We start from the raw sequence: 14,805 nt of genomic DNA on the forward strand, positions 1-14,805 counted from the left end.
CATTTGGTTTTTTTTTTCCAGAATTTTTCAGTTTGTTTGCGCCCCCCCCAAAAAAATGTGAGCTCCAGCCCCCACTGATGCACACCATTGTGATAGGCGCTCGGATACCCATATAAACGTCTGCTTTTAGCGCCAATGTAAACTTGTCCTAAATAAGTGTGATTTCTTTCTGTTTTAATGGCCCTTTTCAACTACAAGAGGGAAAACAATGTTAGTGAGGCTAACAATAAAAAGACTGCGTCAGGAGTGCGCGTGTCTCCTCAGCAGGCGCACTGGGGTTGTGAACAGACATGGGAGCGCGCGTGTCTCCTCAGCAGGCACACTGGGGTTGTGAACAGACACGGGAGCGCGCATACAGACACATCTCTTTAAGAGGCGGCGTGTGGGGGCGTGGCATTTACGCAATCCGGACTTGGGGGAATCCCCGCCCACACTAGAGTAGCTTTTCCAATAGGCAACGCGGTAAGAGATCGGTAGGCGGGTTTCTATCAGCTGAACTATTTTACCTCGTCGGGCTACCGTAGTAGAAGACAGAGAGCCATGTGAGCCGGCTGCTGGGATGGAGGTGAGGGCTGTACATGGGGGAGTAGAGAGGTCTCTGGAGGGAGAGGAAGATCTATAGGTGATGTCAGTATACAAATCTATGGGAGGATGACAGTATAGAGATCTAGAGTGGGTGTCAGTATAAGGGGGATGGAGATCTCTAGGGGGGGGGTAGAGATCTATAGGGGTGTCAGTATAGGGGGGGGTAGAGATCTATAGGGGGGGTAGAGATCTATAGAGGTGGGGATGTCAGAATTGGAGGGGATAAAGATCTATAGGGAGATGTCAGTATGGGAGGGGGGGTAGAGATTTATAGGGGGTGTCAGTATTTGGAGGGGGGGGGGTATAGCGCTCTAGATGGAGATGTCAGTACGGGGGGGTATAGAGATCTATGGCGATGTCGGTTTTGGGGTGGGTGGTATAGAGATCTATAGGGGGATGTCAGTATGGGGGGTAGAGATCTATAGGGGGTGTCAGTATTTTGGGGGGGGGGATATAGCGCTCTAGATGGAGATGTCAGTATGGGGGGGGGGGTATAGAGATCTATGGGGATGTCGGTTTGGGGGGGGTGGGTGGTATAGAGATCTATAGGGGGATGTCAGTATGGGGGGGGGTAGAGATCTATAAGGGGTGTCAGTATTTGGGGGGGGGGTATAGCGCTCTAGATGGAGATGTCAGTACGGGGGGGTATAGAGATCTATGGGGATGTCGGTTTTGGGGGGTGGGTGGTATAGAGATCTATAGGGGGATGTCGGTCCCATTTGCTCTTGTTCCTCTGATGTCTTCCTGTGATCTGTAGGTTCTGCTGTGATGTACACATAGACACAGAGGAAATGTACTTTGCTATGTAGAATATTGCCATAAAGATATGAAGAATCAAAACCTCCAAAGTTCTAGAAAACACAGTTGGCTCTCTTTGCAGTAGAGATGATTTCTCTTCATTCTCCTTTAGATCTAGCAGAGTCTATACAGTACAGGGCCCGTCTGATTGGCTACCATTGAAATGATTGTTTTTCTTAGACCCTGACAATATATAGCTGGTAAATCTAGAGACCGTATAGTAAATTTCCATGCCCCCCCCCCCCCTCCTGTATCAAATGCTAATTTATAATTCTGCTGACCATATTCTTCTTTGCCATTGCAGACACAGAACATTACGATGGCAGAAGGACTGCCCAGTGATGTGAAGGGGGCGGTACTGATGCCCAGCGATTCCATACCTGAAGGCACGCCCCAGGTCAGAGGTTATGACTTCAATCGGGGGATCAACTATGAGGCTCTGCTACAGAGTTACATGACCACTGGATTCCAGGCCCTGCACTATGGCCAGGCTGTACGGGAGGTCAACAACATGGTGAGAAGATAAAGGAGGTGGGCATTGTTTGGGTGAGGGGCAAAAATATCGGTAGGTCCTGTCTCTGAAGCTTTCAATATATTCCCTTTGCACACTTTCCTGGAATAAGGGGGTGCTCTAGCAACTGGCCGCAGGTTGATCAGTATCGTCATCTCTGTCTCGCAGAGGCTCCTCCTCTGACCCGCTGTTGACTCACCGACAGTCCCATTCACTTTAATGGGACGGTTGGTGATGTGGCAGTGACAAAAGGTGAGGGACGTGGCGGCAGCAGGTGATTGGATGCCCGCTAACAGGCGCTGCCATGATGGGTCTGAAATGACGACAGGTACTCTTTAAATGTAAGGACTTATTCTTGCTGGTAGTTAGAATCTTTTTAATATCTACAAACAAGAAGGTTTCTTATTTAGAATAATAAGCTGTCAGGTTGGTAAAATGGCGATATCGGAACCAATTCAATCATACAGTTTGTAGTGTACATCAGTTTGCAAAACAATGGGATAAAGGAATATTCCTGAACTTTGTTTTATCTCATGGTTACTGTGAAATTGTGTGAATGCATCAATGTTATCTAAGCTTGCAGAGCTTGGATTAATTGAATGAGTTTACCAAAAATGTAAATATTGCAGAGTATACAGCGTCATGCTCCATTTCATGCTGAATAAATTATTGTATCTTAAATGGAAAACTCTTTAGATATTTCCTCCAGAAGCATTTTAATCTAAAAAAAAATCAGATTTAAATAAAAAAATCCTTCTTCTTTTTTTTTTTTTTCTTTTTTTCAAAAAAACATTGCTTTTGGTGGCATTTGATGATCCGTAGGCTTATTATATAAACTAAAAAAAAAAACTGACAATTTTGAAAAAAATAAAAATAAATTCTGCTATAAAAAATATAAAATTAAATAAAAATCAAAGTACTTCATAAATTTAGACCAAAATGTATTCTGCTACAAGTCTTTGGGGGGGGGGGGGAACCCCCAATAGGTGTAATCGTTTAAGATAAAGCATCTACAAACGATGGTGTCACACACACACACACTACCAGTGGCACTAATAAAGTAAACGTACACCAGTGTGCGTCGGACGACCCCCACCCGCGATCTCGTAGTGCTGCAATGGCCGCTAATTGAGGCCGTGGCCTATGCTTCCTAGGGGACTGGAGCGAGGCAGTGGCGTACTAAGCGGTGGGGGGGCCGCCCCGGATCATACCCACTAGGGGGGGGGTGTCAGGCCGGCGGCGCCCCTCCCGCGACTGAAGACAGTGGAGCGGTCACAGGACACACAAGTAGAGCCCGAGGTAGTGGCTTTGCGGAGGGTATTGCGGCACACCCGGGACCCGGCGCAACCATCACATTCTCTTCTCTCCGTGGTCGCAGCTCTGATTCCCAGAAACAGGCAGCCTGTAGGAGCCGCTCCATCGCAGTATATGTACTGCAATCAGTTTTTAAAGCAGTGTTCCTCAATAGTGGTGCCCTATGGGTTCCCCTGGGGTGTCGCAAGCATAGGATCTAATTTGCCTTGTATCCGCATCGTAACTTGCTATGGTGTGGGAGGGTTGGCCACCAGCACCATAACAACCAGTGATGCTCTAGGGCAGTGGTCTCCAAAATGTGGCCCTTTACTTGCTTTTATCTGGCCTTCAGGGCACTATTTCATCCACCGATGCCAACAATGGGGGCATAATTTCCCCCGACACCAGTGAAGAGGCACAGTTTCTCTCAATGGCACCAACGATGGTGCCCAATGACAAACAAGGGGGCACAATTTCTCCCACATTGGGGGGGAAAGATGGAGCATTATTTTATTTTTACTAGAGGTAGACCGATATATCGGCCGGCTGATATTTGGCTGTTTTCAGGTAATCGGCATCGGCCGATTATTGTGCCAATCAGGCCTGATTTGCGACTGCAACACTATACCTGGCAGTACTGACCAGTGCCCCCGCTCCAGCAGCATGTAGAATTAATCATCCATCCTTCACGCGTGGCTGGCCACTATAGAAGGGAAGGAGAAAGTTTCACTGACACCGCACCTCCCCCGGTGGGCTGTAGCAAATGAACATCATTAGCATATCACATTCACAACAAGCCTCCTTGTGATAGGCGGAGCCTGCTGGCTGCTTCTATGCCACTTGTTATGTGATTGGCTGGTCAGCTCATCAGCGTCTATCTGCATTCACCTAGCCCTATCGGGTGCATGCAGATAGATACCAGCATGTATGGCGGGTAAGTCACAACAATTGTGTGTGTGTGTGTGTGCCCCCCTGCAGACTTTATTTAATCTTCTTTTAAAAGGAAACCTGTCTGAGGCTGGCATTGAGAAAATGGATGTGGATGACTCTGGGTGCATATGAGTTACATTGTGGAGATCCTCTTCACAATGTAACTCTCATCCTCATCTATTTTCACAATGCAACTCAATCCTCTTCATCCCCACCCCTCTCCACAATGCGCGCATGCCCACAACCCACCCCTCTCCACAACGCATTTTCAAAATATCAGCATCGGCCAGAGAAAAACCCATATCGGTCTACCTCTAATTTTTACCCCACTGACATTTGGGACCTTTTCTACTGTCACAGTCCGGTCCGCCATAAAGTCTAAATGACAGTAAACTGGCCCTTTTCTGTATAAAGTTTGGAGACCCCTGTCCTAGGGCAAGATGCCTGGTGCTGTTTATTGCTATGGTATAGAAGTCCACCTCCCGCCCTCTGTCATGCTTCTTTTAAAGAGAAGTATGGGTTTCCAGGTTATTCGCTGTTCATACTTGCCTCGTGGATGGAGCATCAGACCGATGCTCCATCTGTCCCCCGGCGTCTGTACACTGAGAACCGAGCCTTCAAACATCGCCGCTGGCTCGGTTTTCACAGATCCCTGAGAGGAAAGATGCTGACTGTCAGTTAGCCTCTTTCCTCTGCTTCTCCACGCTCATTGGGAGAGCTGAGCAGTGGAGGGGCGGGGAGAGGCTGTCTCGGCGGCTCGCTGAGACTGCCATCAATCGGGGCAGCTGGCGGATCCAGACTTGGGAAGTTTTGATGACCCGCTGCCCTCACTGATGGCAGTGACGTCAGCGGAAAACGGACTTCAGACTGATCTCCGCTGAAAACGGGTCACAGGAGTGCAAAACGAATTTTACTCCTGTGACCCATAAGAGAAGCCCAGCCTAAAAAGCTCAGGCTGGACTTCTCCTTTTAAAAAAAAAAAAAAAAAAAATCACATTAAACAAAACACAACCCAAAACAAGATTCTCCCCCCTCCTATTGAGATCTAAAATCCACTCGGATACAGTCGGCGGTTAGGGAGAGGTCCACTTGAGAGCAATCTGTCTACGGGTAACAAAATGCGTGTCTTATGTTGTTACCAACAGAGGAGGTATAGATAGACGTATCGCAGTAGACATATAAGTGGTTCAACCGGAATGTTGCCCAATAGCCCATTTAAGGTACCAATCGCCTCCACCCAGTATCTGTGAAGTTTCAGACACCGCCATAAAAGGTGTATTGGCGTGCCTGTATTACCACATCTAGCACAGGCTGGCTCAGATTTCAATTCAATTGCATATAGAAATTGGGGCGTTCTATAGACTCTATGAACAATAAAGATCTGTGTAATGGAGAGACACCCGGTGCGAGGCCCGAAGAATGTCATCCCAGGCACCCTTCGGGGATAGAACCGATATCTTTTTCCCAACCAGCCCTAGAGCGAATGGGAAAGTTCAGTAAAAAGAAACCTATGTGACCATACCCTATATCAGGGATATGCAATTAGCGGACCTCCGGCTGTTGCCAAACTACAAGTCCCATGAGGCATAGCAAGACTCTGACAGCATCTAGCATGACACCCAGAGGCAGAGGCATGATGGGACTTGTAGTTTGGCAACAGCTGGAGGTCCGCTAATTGCATATCCCTGCCCTATATAGCAAAGGTGAGACCTTTTGTTGACCCTGCCTGTACTATCTTATCAAGAACAAGGATAGGGGGGAGGGGGGGGGGGGGGATATCCTAGCAGAAGAGAATTGGGCATGTAAAGCATGCCTAAGTTGGGAGGACTTGATAGAACCAATTGGCTTGTAGAGAAAACTCTCCCCTTAGATCTTCAAAAGATTTAAGTATACAGTTTTCATATAGCTGAGCTAAAGTAGTTCCTAATTCCTATCACTGAAAGCCTCTAAGATCCCCTTTCACACTGGAGGTGTTTTTCAGGCGCTTTAGTGCTAAAATAAAAAAAGCCTCAGCTGCAATCCCAGTGTGAAAGCTTGAGTGCTTTCACACTGGAGCGCTGCGCTGGCAGGGCGTCCAAAAAAGTCCTGCCAGCAGCTTTTTTGCAGCGTTTTAAGAACCACTCCTAAAGCGCCCCTGCCCATTGAAAAAAGCGGTGCTTTTAACCCTTTTTCGGACCCTAGCAGGGGTAAAAAGAACCCCGCTAGCAGCTGAAAATCGCTGCAAAAAACGTAAAGCTTCGCTAAAAAAAGCAACGTTTTACTGCCGACGCCTGGGTGCTTTAAAGCGGGGGTTCACCCTGTTAAAAAAAAAAAAAAATGTTTTTTTTTATTATTCCATTACTTTCGGCATCGTAGCGCGAGCTACGGTATGCCGGTCCTAAATTTTTAATCCCCGTACTCACTGTGCTATCGTTGATTGAAGAATCCGGGGAATGTGCGTTCCTATGGAGAGAGAAGGTGATTGACGGCCGGCCCTGGCACGTCACGCTTCTCCGGAAATAGCCGAAATAGGCTTGGCTATTCACGGCGCCTGCGCATAGCCTGTGCGCAGGCGCTGTGAATAGCCGAGACCTACTCCGGCTGTCTTCGGGGAGCGTGACGTGCCAGAGCCGGCCGTCAATCATCCTCCCTCTCCATAGGCACGCCCATTCCCCGCGGGAGTCGATTCTTCAATCAACAATAGCACAGTGAGTACGGGGATTAAAAATTTAAGACCGGCATACCGTAGCTCGCGCTACGATGCCGAAAGTAATGGAATAATGAGGTGAAGGAGGGTGAACTACCGCTTTAAGTGTGAAAGCACTTGAAAGGCCAAAAGGCTGCTTGAGCTAAAAGGTATGACTCTGATGTGAAGAAGGGACTGTGATTGGGGGGGCTCTGCTATAAAGGGGACTTAATTTCCTCCTGCAAGTAAAGTTTTTGTATCCCCCTAATACTTTTACTGCTTTTTTTTCAATTTATAGAAGTTCTCAAAGCACATCATACCATTATCTCAAAGCATCCTTCCTGCTCCCCATAATCCCCTCTCATCTAGACACTTCCAGTGACATTACAATCCTGGCATGGCTCAGTCTATTTCACCACCATATCTTGGATGTAACAAATATTTAGGATTTCCGTAAGGTTGCCATGATGTAAATTGCTGTTTATTACAAGATCATTGTACATGGTTGCATTATAATTCAAAGTGAAATTAATGTTAATGCCAATGTGTGGGGCTTTTTTTTTCCTCCTCCTTCAGATAGAGACAAAGCTTTCATCCCCTGGAGGATGTGTCATCTTGCTGGGATACACTTCCAATCTGATCAGCTCTGGTGTACGAGAGATCATCCGGTATTTAGCAGAACACAGCATGGTGAGAAATTCAAGTATACCTCCTAGATTAAAAAAAAAAAATGGCACTGTCCTAATTGGTGCGGCGCTGCACAGATTTCAAAAAGTAGTTTCTGTACTACTTTGCGATTTCGGCACGCAATTTACATTGCCATTTGCACTGTCTCTGTAATCGCGGCCGAAATTGGGACTGACAGGCGGGAGTGAACTCGCACGGCTTCACTCCCGCAGCCCAGTGTGAGCCTGGGCTAAAATCATTAGAGCTCCTGCCATGATGAAAACATCTGGGTTTTGGAAAGTGCCTACACAGCCTTCTACTCGATACTGGAGGCGCTGGCAGTGAGCTGACAACAGCGCTGGAAATTCAGGAGCAGTGTTGTCAGCCCTCTGCTGGGAATGACCTAAAGTGTGAAATGCAAACGGGATCACCAAGTGAACAGTGCAGATGGTAAATGGAGAATTGCACATAATGAATTTTGCATGGAGTTGCACTTTAATCTGTCTTTTTTTTTTTTTTTTTTTTTTTTCTCTGTGCAGATTGATATTATTGTAACAACAGCAGGTGGTATAGAGGAGGACTTGATAAAATGTCTTGCACCCACATATTTGGGGGACTTCAGCCTAAAGGGATCAGATTTAAGGCCAAAGGGCATCAACAGGTACATTGTTTGTTTTTAATGGGGTCAGTGACTTTGTCATTCCTCACTCCAGTGATCCTCCGTCTGCTTCTTTATTCACTGCTGCCCACTAAACCTTCTTTATACATCTGCTGACCCTTTCTCTGCGCTCCCCCCTTTTTTTTGCAGGATTGGTAATCTTCTTGTTCCGAATAATAATTACTGTCTGTTTGAGGACTGGATCACCCCTATACTGGACCAGATGGTGCTAGAACAAGACACAGAGGTGAAGGAATATGTGAGGACTGGTAATACATTTTATTTGTGTGCTATACACCAAACTGCAATGATTTTCATTTCACCCACTGCAGGGGACTAAGTGGACACCATCAAAGATGATTGCTCGTCTAGGAAAAGAAATTAATCACCCAGACTCTGTATATTACTGGGCGTATAAGGTAAGTACTCATGATTGCACATACAGAAGGAAGGACCTATGTGACATGGAGTCTGCCCTTGCCATCACAAGAGGACCTGTATGACACGGGGCCTGTCCCTCCCACCACAGGGTGACACGGGGCCTGTCCCTCCCACCACAGGGTGACACGGGGCCTGTCCCTCCCACCACAGGGTGACACGGGGCCTGTCCCTCCCACCACAGGGTGACACGGGGCCTGTCCCTCCCACCACAGGGTGACGCAGGAGGAGCTATGAGACATGGGTTATGACCGCCATTGTTTTTCCTCTCTTTGAACAGAACAATATCCCTGTGTACAGTCCGGCACTGACCGATGGCTCTTTGGGTGATATGCTTTATTTCCACTCCTACAAGAATGCTGGCTTAAAGCTGGACATTATAGAAGGTACACACATAGTCCTCCTTTTATTAGACTAGAATGTTGAATCCTAAATGTATGCTATAGTTTCTTTGCATTGTATCTGCTTCATTGCAAAGCCTAATTCTTCTGGATTCACACCTATGCCGTTTTTAGTGCTTTTTGCAGATTTGCACTACAGAACGTGTTCCATGGGAAACCATGTTAAATGGACTGTAGTGCAAATCTACTAAAAATGCATAGGTGTGAATCCAGCTAAGACGGCACATGAGTTCAGTGTTTATGCTTAACATATGCATCGCACGTGGCTCCCTGCACCCCCTGTCCCCCAAATTTCTAACATTACCCTGGCTGTTCTGTGGTCTTTGTAGGTAATGAAAACCTTTACTATGTATAGTAAAAAAAAAATACATTGCTGTTCATGCTTTGTTAGGTAGAGAAAGCTGATGAGGCCATTTTGTAGATTCTGGCTAAGGACTAGTAATTTTGGACTTTGACGGCACACGATAAGAAACTAGATAATTTATTTTATAGAAATGTCATAAAAAAACAGTTACAAATTATAAAATCTGAGAAATTAAAATCAATAACTGGTCCACACAGGTTATCACTATAGTAATGCAATTCTATCATAAAAGACTCGAAAAGGAGTACAATCAACAGTTAACTGTGCAATTTGTAACCAGGCGGTGGGTCCAGAGGAAAAGGAGGGCTCGCTCTACATGTTGCGTGCTTGAAAACAACGCTTCCTCAGGAGCATAGACATATCGATATGGTTAACCGCACAGGCGTTCTCAATGATCTGGGGATGGTACTCGGCAAGCTACTAAAGGGCTTTTTTTTTTTAAATCGTATAAATGAAGTTATGATGGCAATTAGCAGGACGATCATAAGCTGGTAAGCAGAGAACCGATCAGCAGGGGATACAGGGCTGGTCAAGCAGCAGTAACTATATTGTTAAGCCAAAGAGCAGTAATAATGGGGGGGTAACCCTGAATAACAAAAGGTTGGCTTGAAGCTTCCAATCCACTTGAGAGTGGGTTCAGGAAAAAAAGCCCTTTAGTAGCTTGCTGACAACACAAACCGCTGAGTACTATTCCCAGATCATTGAGAACGCCTGTGCACAACGCGGTTAACCATATCGATATGTCTATGCTCCTGAGGAAGCGTTGTTTTCAAACGCGTAACATATAGAGCGAGCCCTCCTTTTCCTCTGGACCCACCGCCTGATTACACATTGCACAGTTAACTGTTGATTGTACTCCTTTTCGAGTCTTTTATGATAGAATTGCATTATGATTGTGATAACCTGTTAACCAGTTATTGATTTGCTTTTTATATTTGTAACTGTTTATAACATTTCTATAAAATTATCTAGTTTCTTATCATACTTATCGTGTGCCTTCAAAATCCAAATTTACTAGTCCTTAGCCAGAATTCACATAATATCGGGACGGTGGCACATTGGTACCCGTGTATCCTCAGTATCGCCCTGTAGGAATATACGTTGAAAATTAGTCCTTATTCATGAGGCCATTCTGTAGGTTAAATAAGGGTGTTGTATGTTTACATTAAACAAAACTGTTACATTTACATCCTTTTTATCCAGTTTTTTTGCTGGCAAGGGGTCTTGTAATATATGTTTATGGGAACGGCTGTTATGGTCATCTATAGAAAAAATGACAACCCTTTCCACAGATCTGGATCTTTTAGTTGCTATCTTCAATGTCTTGGTCCTTGTTCTGATTTATGTATACTAATATACTCTGTATTTTGTACTATTTCTGGTGCCATTCTGCGGGTTCCCCTTTTGGATCTTGTGATTGTTCTTTTTGATACCTGTAAAAAAAGTGTGTGTGTATGTGTATATGTATATATATATATATATATATATATATATATATATATATATATATATATATATATATATATATATATATATATATATATATATATATATAATTTTTTTTTTTTTTTTTTTTTCCATCCAGATATCCGCAGTCTGAATTCCTCGGTGGTATTTGCCAAGAAGACAGGAATGCTCATTTTGGGAGGAGGATTAGTTAAACACCACATTTGCAATGCTAATCTCATGGTAAGAAGGTGGAGACCTCCAAAGTCACTGTGCAGCAATGAGCTCCTGTATACATAACTCTTGAACCCGTCGTCCTCCATTTCTTGGCATGCTGGGTGTTGTCTGTACCCCCTGTGTGTTTTGTACAGAGGTAGAGGATACCCGGTGCTATGTCTTCGGTGCCAGCTCTTCTATGAGCTGGTTCTATTCTCAATCACTGGGACACGTGGCATCTATGCATGAAACACTCTTTCTGTAGGCAGCAGAAGACCATCGCTGATTTTTTCAAGAAGTTCCTCAGCTTTTGCTGCCTCTGGTTTAGGGCGACAGGACCTTCAATAGCAATTCCTGCAGCTTCTCTGTTTTACATTGCATTGTCATGCTTCTCAAAACAAAGTTACCCTCGCTACTTCTGGCAGCAAAAATTTTAAAGTGATTGTAAAGGAAACCTTTATTTAAAAAATCCTGTCATACTTGCCTGCTCTGTACAGTGGTTTTGCACACTACCGTCCCGATCCTCCTTTTCTCGGATCCCCTTCCTGTCTGGGCCCCTCCCCTCTTGCTGAGTTCCCCCATAGCAAGCTGCTTGGTGTGGGGGTGTGCGTGCTCGCTCCCGAGCCGGCTCTCTGCATCCATAAGACACAGACTGTGGCTCAGGCCTGCTCCTGGAGAAGGGAGAGCCTTGGGTCTCGTGCATGTTTCTGGATCAAGATGGGGCTCAGGTAAGTATTACGGCTGAGGGCAGGATGGGGGTTTTAAGGCCCATCTGGGACAGGGCTTAGAGTGTATGTAAACCCAGATGCATGCCCCCTTTTTGCCTTTTAAATGTACTTGTTGAGTACGTTTCTGTTCTCGCTGAGACATTCTTTAATGGGGTAACCACCGGCTCTCAATGTTGCAAGATGGTTGTGGCCCTTCTATGTGATCTTCATGCAGCTGTGCTTGCAGCAATCGATGTCCACTGCTGGTTGATTAACAGCTGCTCTGACCACTAGACTGGGACTACCTGCAATAGACACTTTTTTGCAGGACATCTTGACCTGTTAAAGGAAGCAGAAAAATAAAGCATCTACTTGCAGGATCAACAAGTAATACAACTTAAAGCGGTGGTTCACCCTCCATGACAACATTTTAGCATAAAATGAGGCATAGTAGCGCGAGCTACAGTATGCCTGTCTTTATTTTTTTTAGCCCCGTACTCACTGTGCAATCGTAGAGACAAGATTCCGACTCCCCGCGGGGAATGGGCGTGCCTATGGAGAGGGAAGATGATTGACGTCCGGCTCTGGCACGTCACGCTCCCCGAAGACAGCCGGAACAGGTCTCTGCTCTTCACGGCGCTATACGGCGCCTACGCACAGACTATGTGCAGGCGCCGTGAAGCGCCAAGTCCTATTTCGGCTATTTCCGGAGAAGCGTGACGTGCCAGAGCCGGCCGTCAATCACCTTCCCTCTCCATAGGAACGCCCATTCCCCGAGGGGAGTCGGAGTCTTGTCTCTACGATTGCACAGTGAGTACGGGGCTAAAAAAAATAAAGACAGGCATACTGTAGCTCGCGCTACTATGCCTCATTTTATGCTAGAGGGGAAATTTTTTTTTTTATTAATAGGGTGAACCCCCGCTTTAATGTCACAAGGGGACTCAGAAAAACAAACACTCACTGCTGTGTAAAATGTTGGTGGCAGAGATTTAGTAATTTCTTTCCACCTTACCCCCCCCCCCATCCCCCTATGTGTTGCACAGAACAACTTTGCATAGTAACAAATCCACTTCTAGCTTCAGCTTGTTCAGTTAAGATTTGAAAATGAAAGGGAGCAGCCGATTGGTTACTATGTACAGCAGCTCCAGTATTAGAAAATTCCTCTCATGTATATGTATTTTGCCCATTGTTTCACTTTTAAAGAGTAAAGGCAAAAGTTATTTTTTTGCTTTTGGGGAGAGGAATTTGGAGCACCTGTCAGGTTTTTATTGTTGCCTGTGCCCCCGTTTAGGGAGAATCGCTCTTTGTCCTTTTTTACCATTATCGGTAAAAGTAAACCTCCAATTTTGGGTTGTCCCTAGCAAAATAATAGGGGGAAATCTAGTGGGGACACTAGTTCTGGTGACCTGGGAGGGTCCCCAAGAGTGCTTTTTATTTGCAGGGTCTTCCTCTCGCTTCCTGTCTTTGGCTATGGAATGGGAAGTGGAAGGTAAAAGGTAAATGGTAAATGGGACAAAAACCTTACAGGGGTTTTAACACTCCCTTACTCTATCCACAATGGGGGAGGGGAGAAAGTATAGTTCTACTTTTCCTTGTTAAAATATTTTATTGAATAATACCGAAGTGTACAAATTCCATAAAGTAAATACAATATCATACAGTCAGAGGTGAGAAGCTCCATGTTAATTGAGAATGTAATAATGACTATTAAATAATATTGAAACAAGAAGTATAGTTCTACTTTTAACACCACTTCTCCTCGGTGTACTTTTAATGTTTATATATATCTTCCCTACCCTCCTCCTTTGCTGTAAGATGATGAACAAGCCTTGTACAAATCCTTTTTGCCATCCTTGCTCTTTTTCTGCAGAGGAACGGTGCAGATTATGCCGTGTATATCAACACAGCTCAGGAATTTGATGGTTCGGATGCTGGTGCCAGACCTGATGAAGCGGTGTCGTGGGGGAAGATTCGCATGGATGCCAACCCTGTCAAGGTTTGTGAGTTTCTATATTCCATCATAAAACCACATTTCTGCAACTGGCACCACTCCAACCAAATCATTCTTCTTTACAGGTCTATGCAGATGCTACCTTGGTATTTCCTCTGTTGGTGGCCCAGACGTTTGCCCAGAAACACACAGATTTCACAAACAAGCAGAAAGACCAGGATCCATAAGATGGAGAAATGTACACCTCTGAGAATCTCTCTCCTGCTCATAAAGCATGCTGGTTTTCTGGGTGCTGCTACCTTTTACCCAGGTTTTACCTTCGTTTTTTTTTTTTTACCAGTTCTTAGTAGCAGCAGGGCTTCTGCAGCATGCATGTAAATATATAAATTTTATGTATCCATGTAGAAAATATATATGTAAATAGATATGTATATATGGTGGTCTACAGTCGAGCAACAAACTTTAATTCCCAGCAAGCTCTGTGACTGGGAATGCTTGGACTATTAAGTCCATTAGTGGAAGTTTTATTAAAATGGGAAAGCTAGTTACAACTGTCATTACACCAAGTCAAGCAAAGTTTTATGCCCACTGATTTAGCACTTTAAAAAGCTATAGGAAACCTGTACTGGGATAATATAGAGAAGCCCTTCAACCTTAAGCCCAGGTTCACACTGGGTACGATTTTTGCTTCGCTTTGAGATGTGATTTCACATGTGAAATCGCATCTCAAATCAGCGGCATTTGTCGGCAATGACACCGTCCTAATCGGTGCGACGCCGCATCTGCGGTGCTGCACGGATTTCAAAAAGTAGGATCTGTACTACTTTTTGCGATTTCGGGCCGCGATTTACTTTGACATCTGTGCAGAAACCTGTACAGATGTCTCTTAAATCGCGGCCAAAATCAGGACTGCCAGCAGGAGTGAAGCCGCGCGAGTTCAGCTGAACTCTCACAGCTTCACTCCCGCAACCCAGTGTGAACCAGGGCTAAAGGTTCCATCCAATTTTTATGGCTTGGGGGGGGGGGGGGGGGTGGTAAAGAAAGAAACCCCAACTTTAAAATGATTATATTTACAGCTCATGGTACACTAGCACAATGGGTAAGAAATGGATATACTATGTGGAATGCCTAAAATATCTAGCGCCCAAGGTGAATTATTTAACATCTCCCTGCTCT

General features: G+C 45.2%; 1 protein-coding gene and 1 non-coding gene across 2 annotated transcripts; both read left to right on the forward strand.

Moving 5' to 3' along the window:
- Window positions 1-459: 459 nt before the first annotated feature.
- Window positions 460-14,341, forward strand: DHPS (deoxyhypusine synthase). The gene is made up of 10 exons (XM_040346564.1): window positions 460-565; window positions 1,688-1,897; window positions 7,359-7,472; window positions 7,988-8,109; window positions 8,257-8,353; window positions 8,439-8,525; window positions 8,825-8,930; window positions 10,895-10,998; window positions 13,549-13,674; window positions 13,755-14,341. The coding sequence occupies exons 1-10, from the start codon at window positions 560-562 to the stop codon at window positions 13,854-13,856; spliced, it is 1,074 nt and encodes a 357-aa protein (XP_040202498.1). The 5' UTR covers window positions 460-559; the 3' UTR covers window positions 13,857-14,341.
- LOC120934183 lies at window positions 11,072-11,205 on the forward strand. The gene has a single exon (XR_005748329.1). It is a non-coding gene; the product is annotated as a small nucleolar RNA SNORA57 (small nucleolar RNA).
- Window positions 14,342-14,805: the final 464 nt, after the last annotated feature.

The sequence above is a fragment of the Rana temporaria genome, chromosome 3 (assembly GCF_905171775.1).
Source record: "Rana temporaria chromosome 3, aRanTem1.1, whole genome shotgun sequence".
Classification (NCBI taxonomy): Eukaryota; Metazoa; Chordata; class Amphibia; order Anura; family Ranidae; genus Rana; species Rana temporaria.

Coding starts and splice junctions, on each gene's coding strand:
- DHPS (XM_040346564.1), top strand. Junction 8,354..8,438: donor TGCTAGAACAAGACACAGAG/GTGAAGGAATAT, acceptor CACCCACTGCAG/GGGACTAAGTGGACACCATC. Junction 10,999..13,548: donor TTTGCAATGCTAATCTCATG/GTAAGAAGGTGG, acceptor CTTTTTCTGCAG/AGGAACGGTGCAGATTATGC.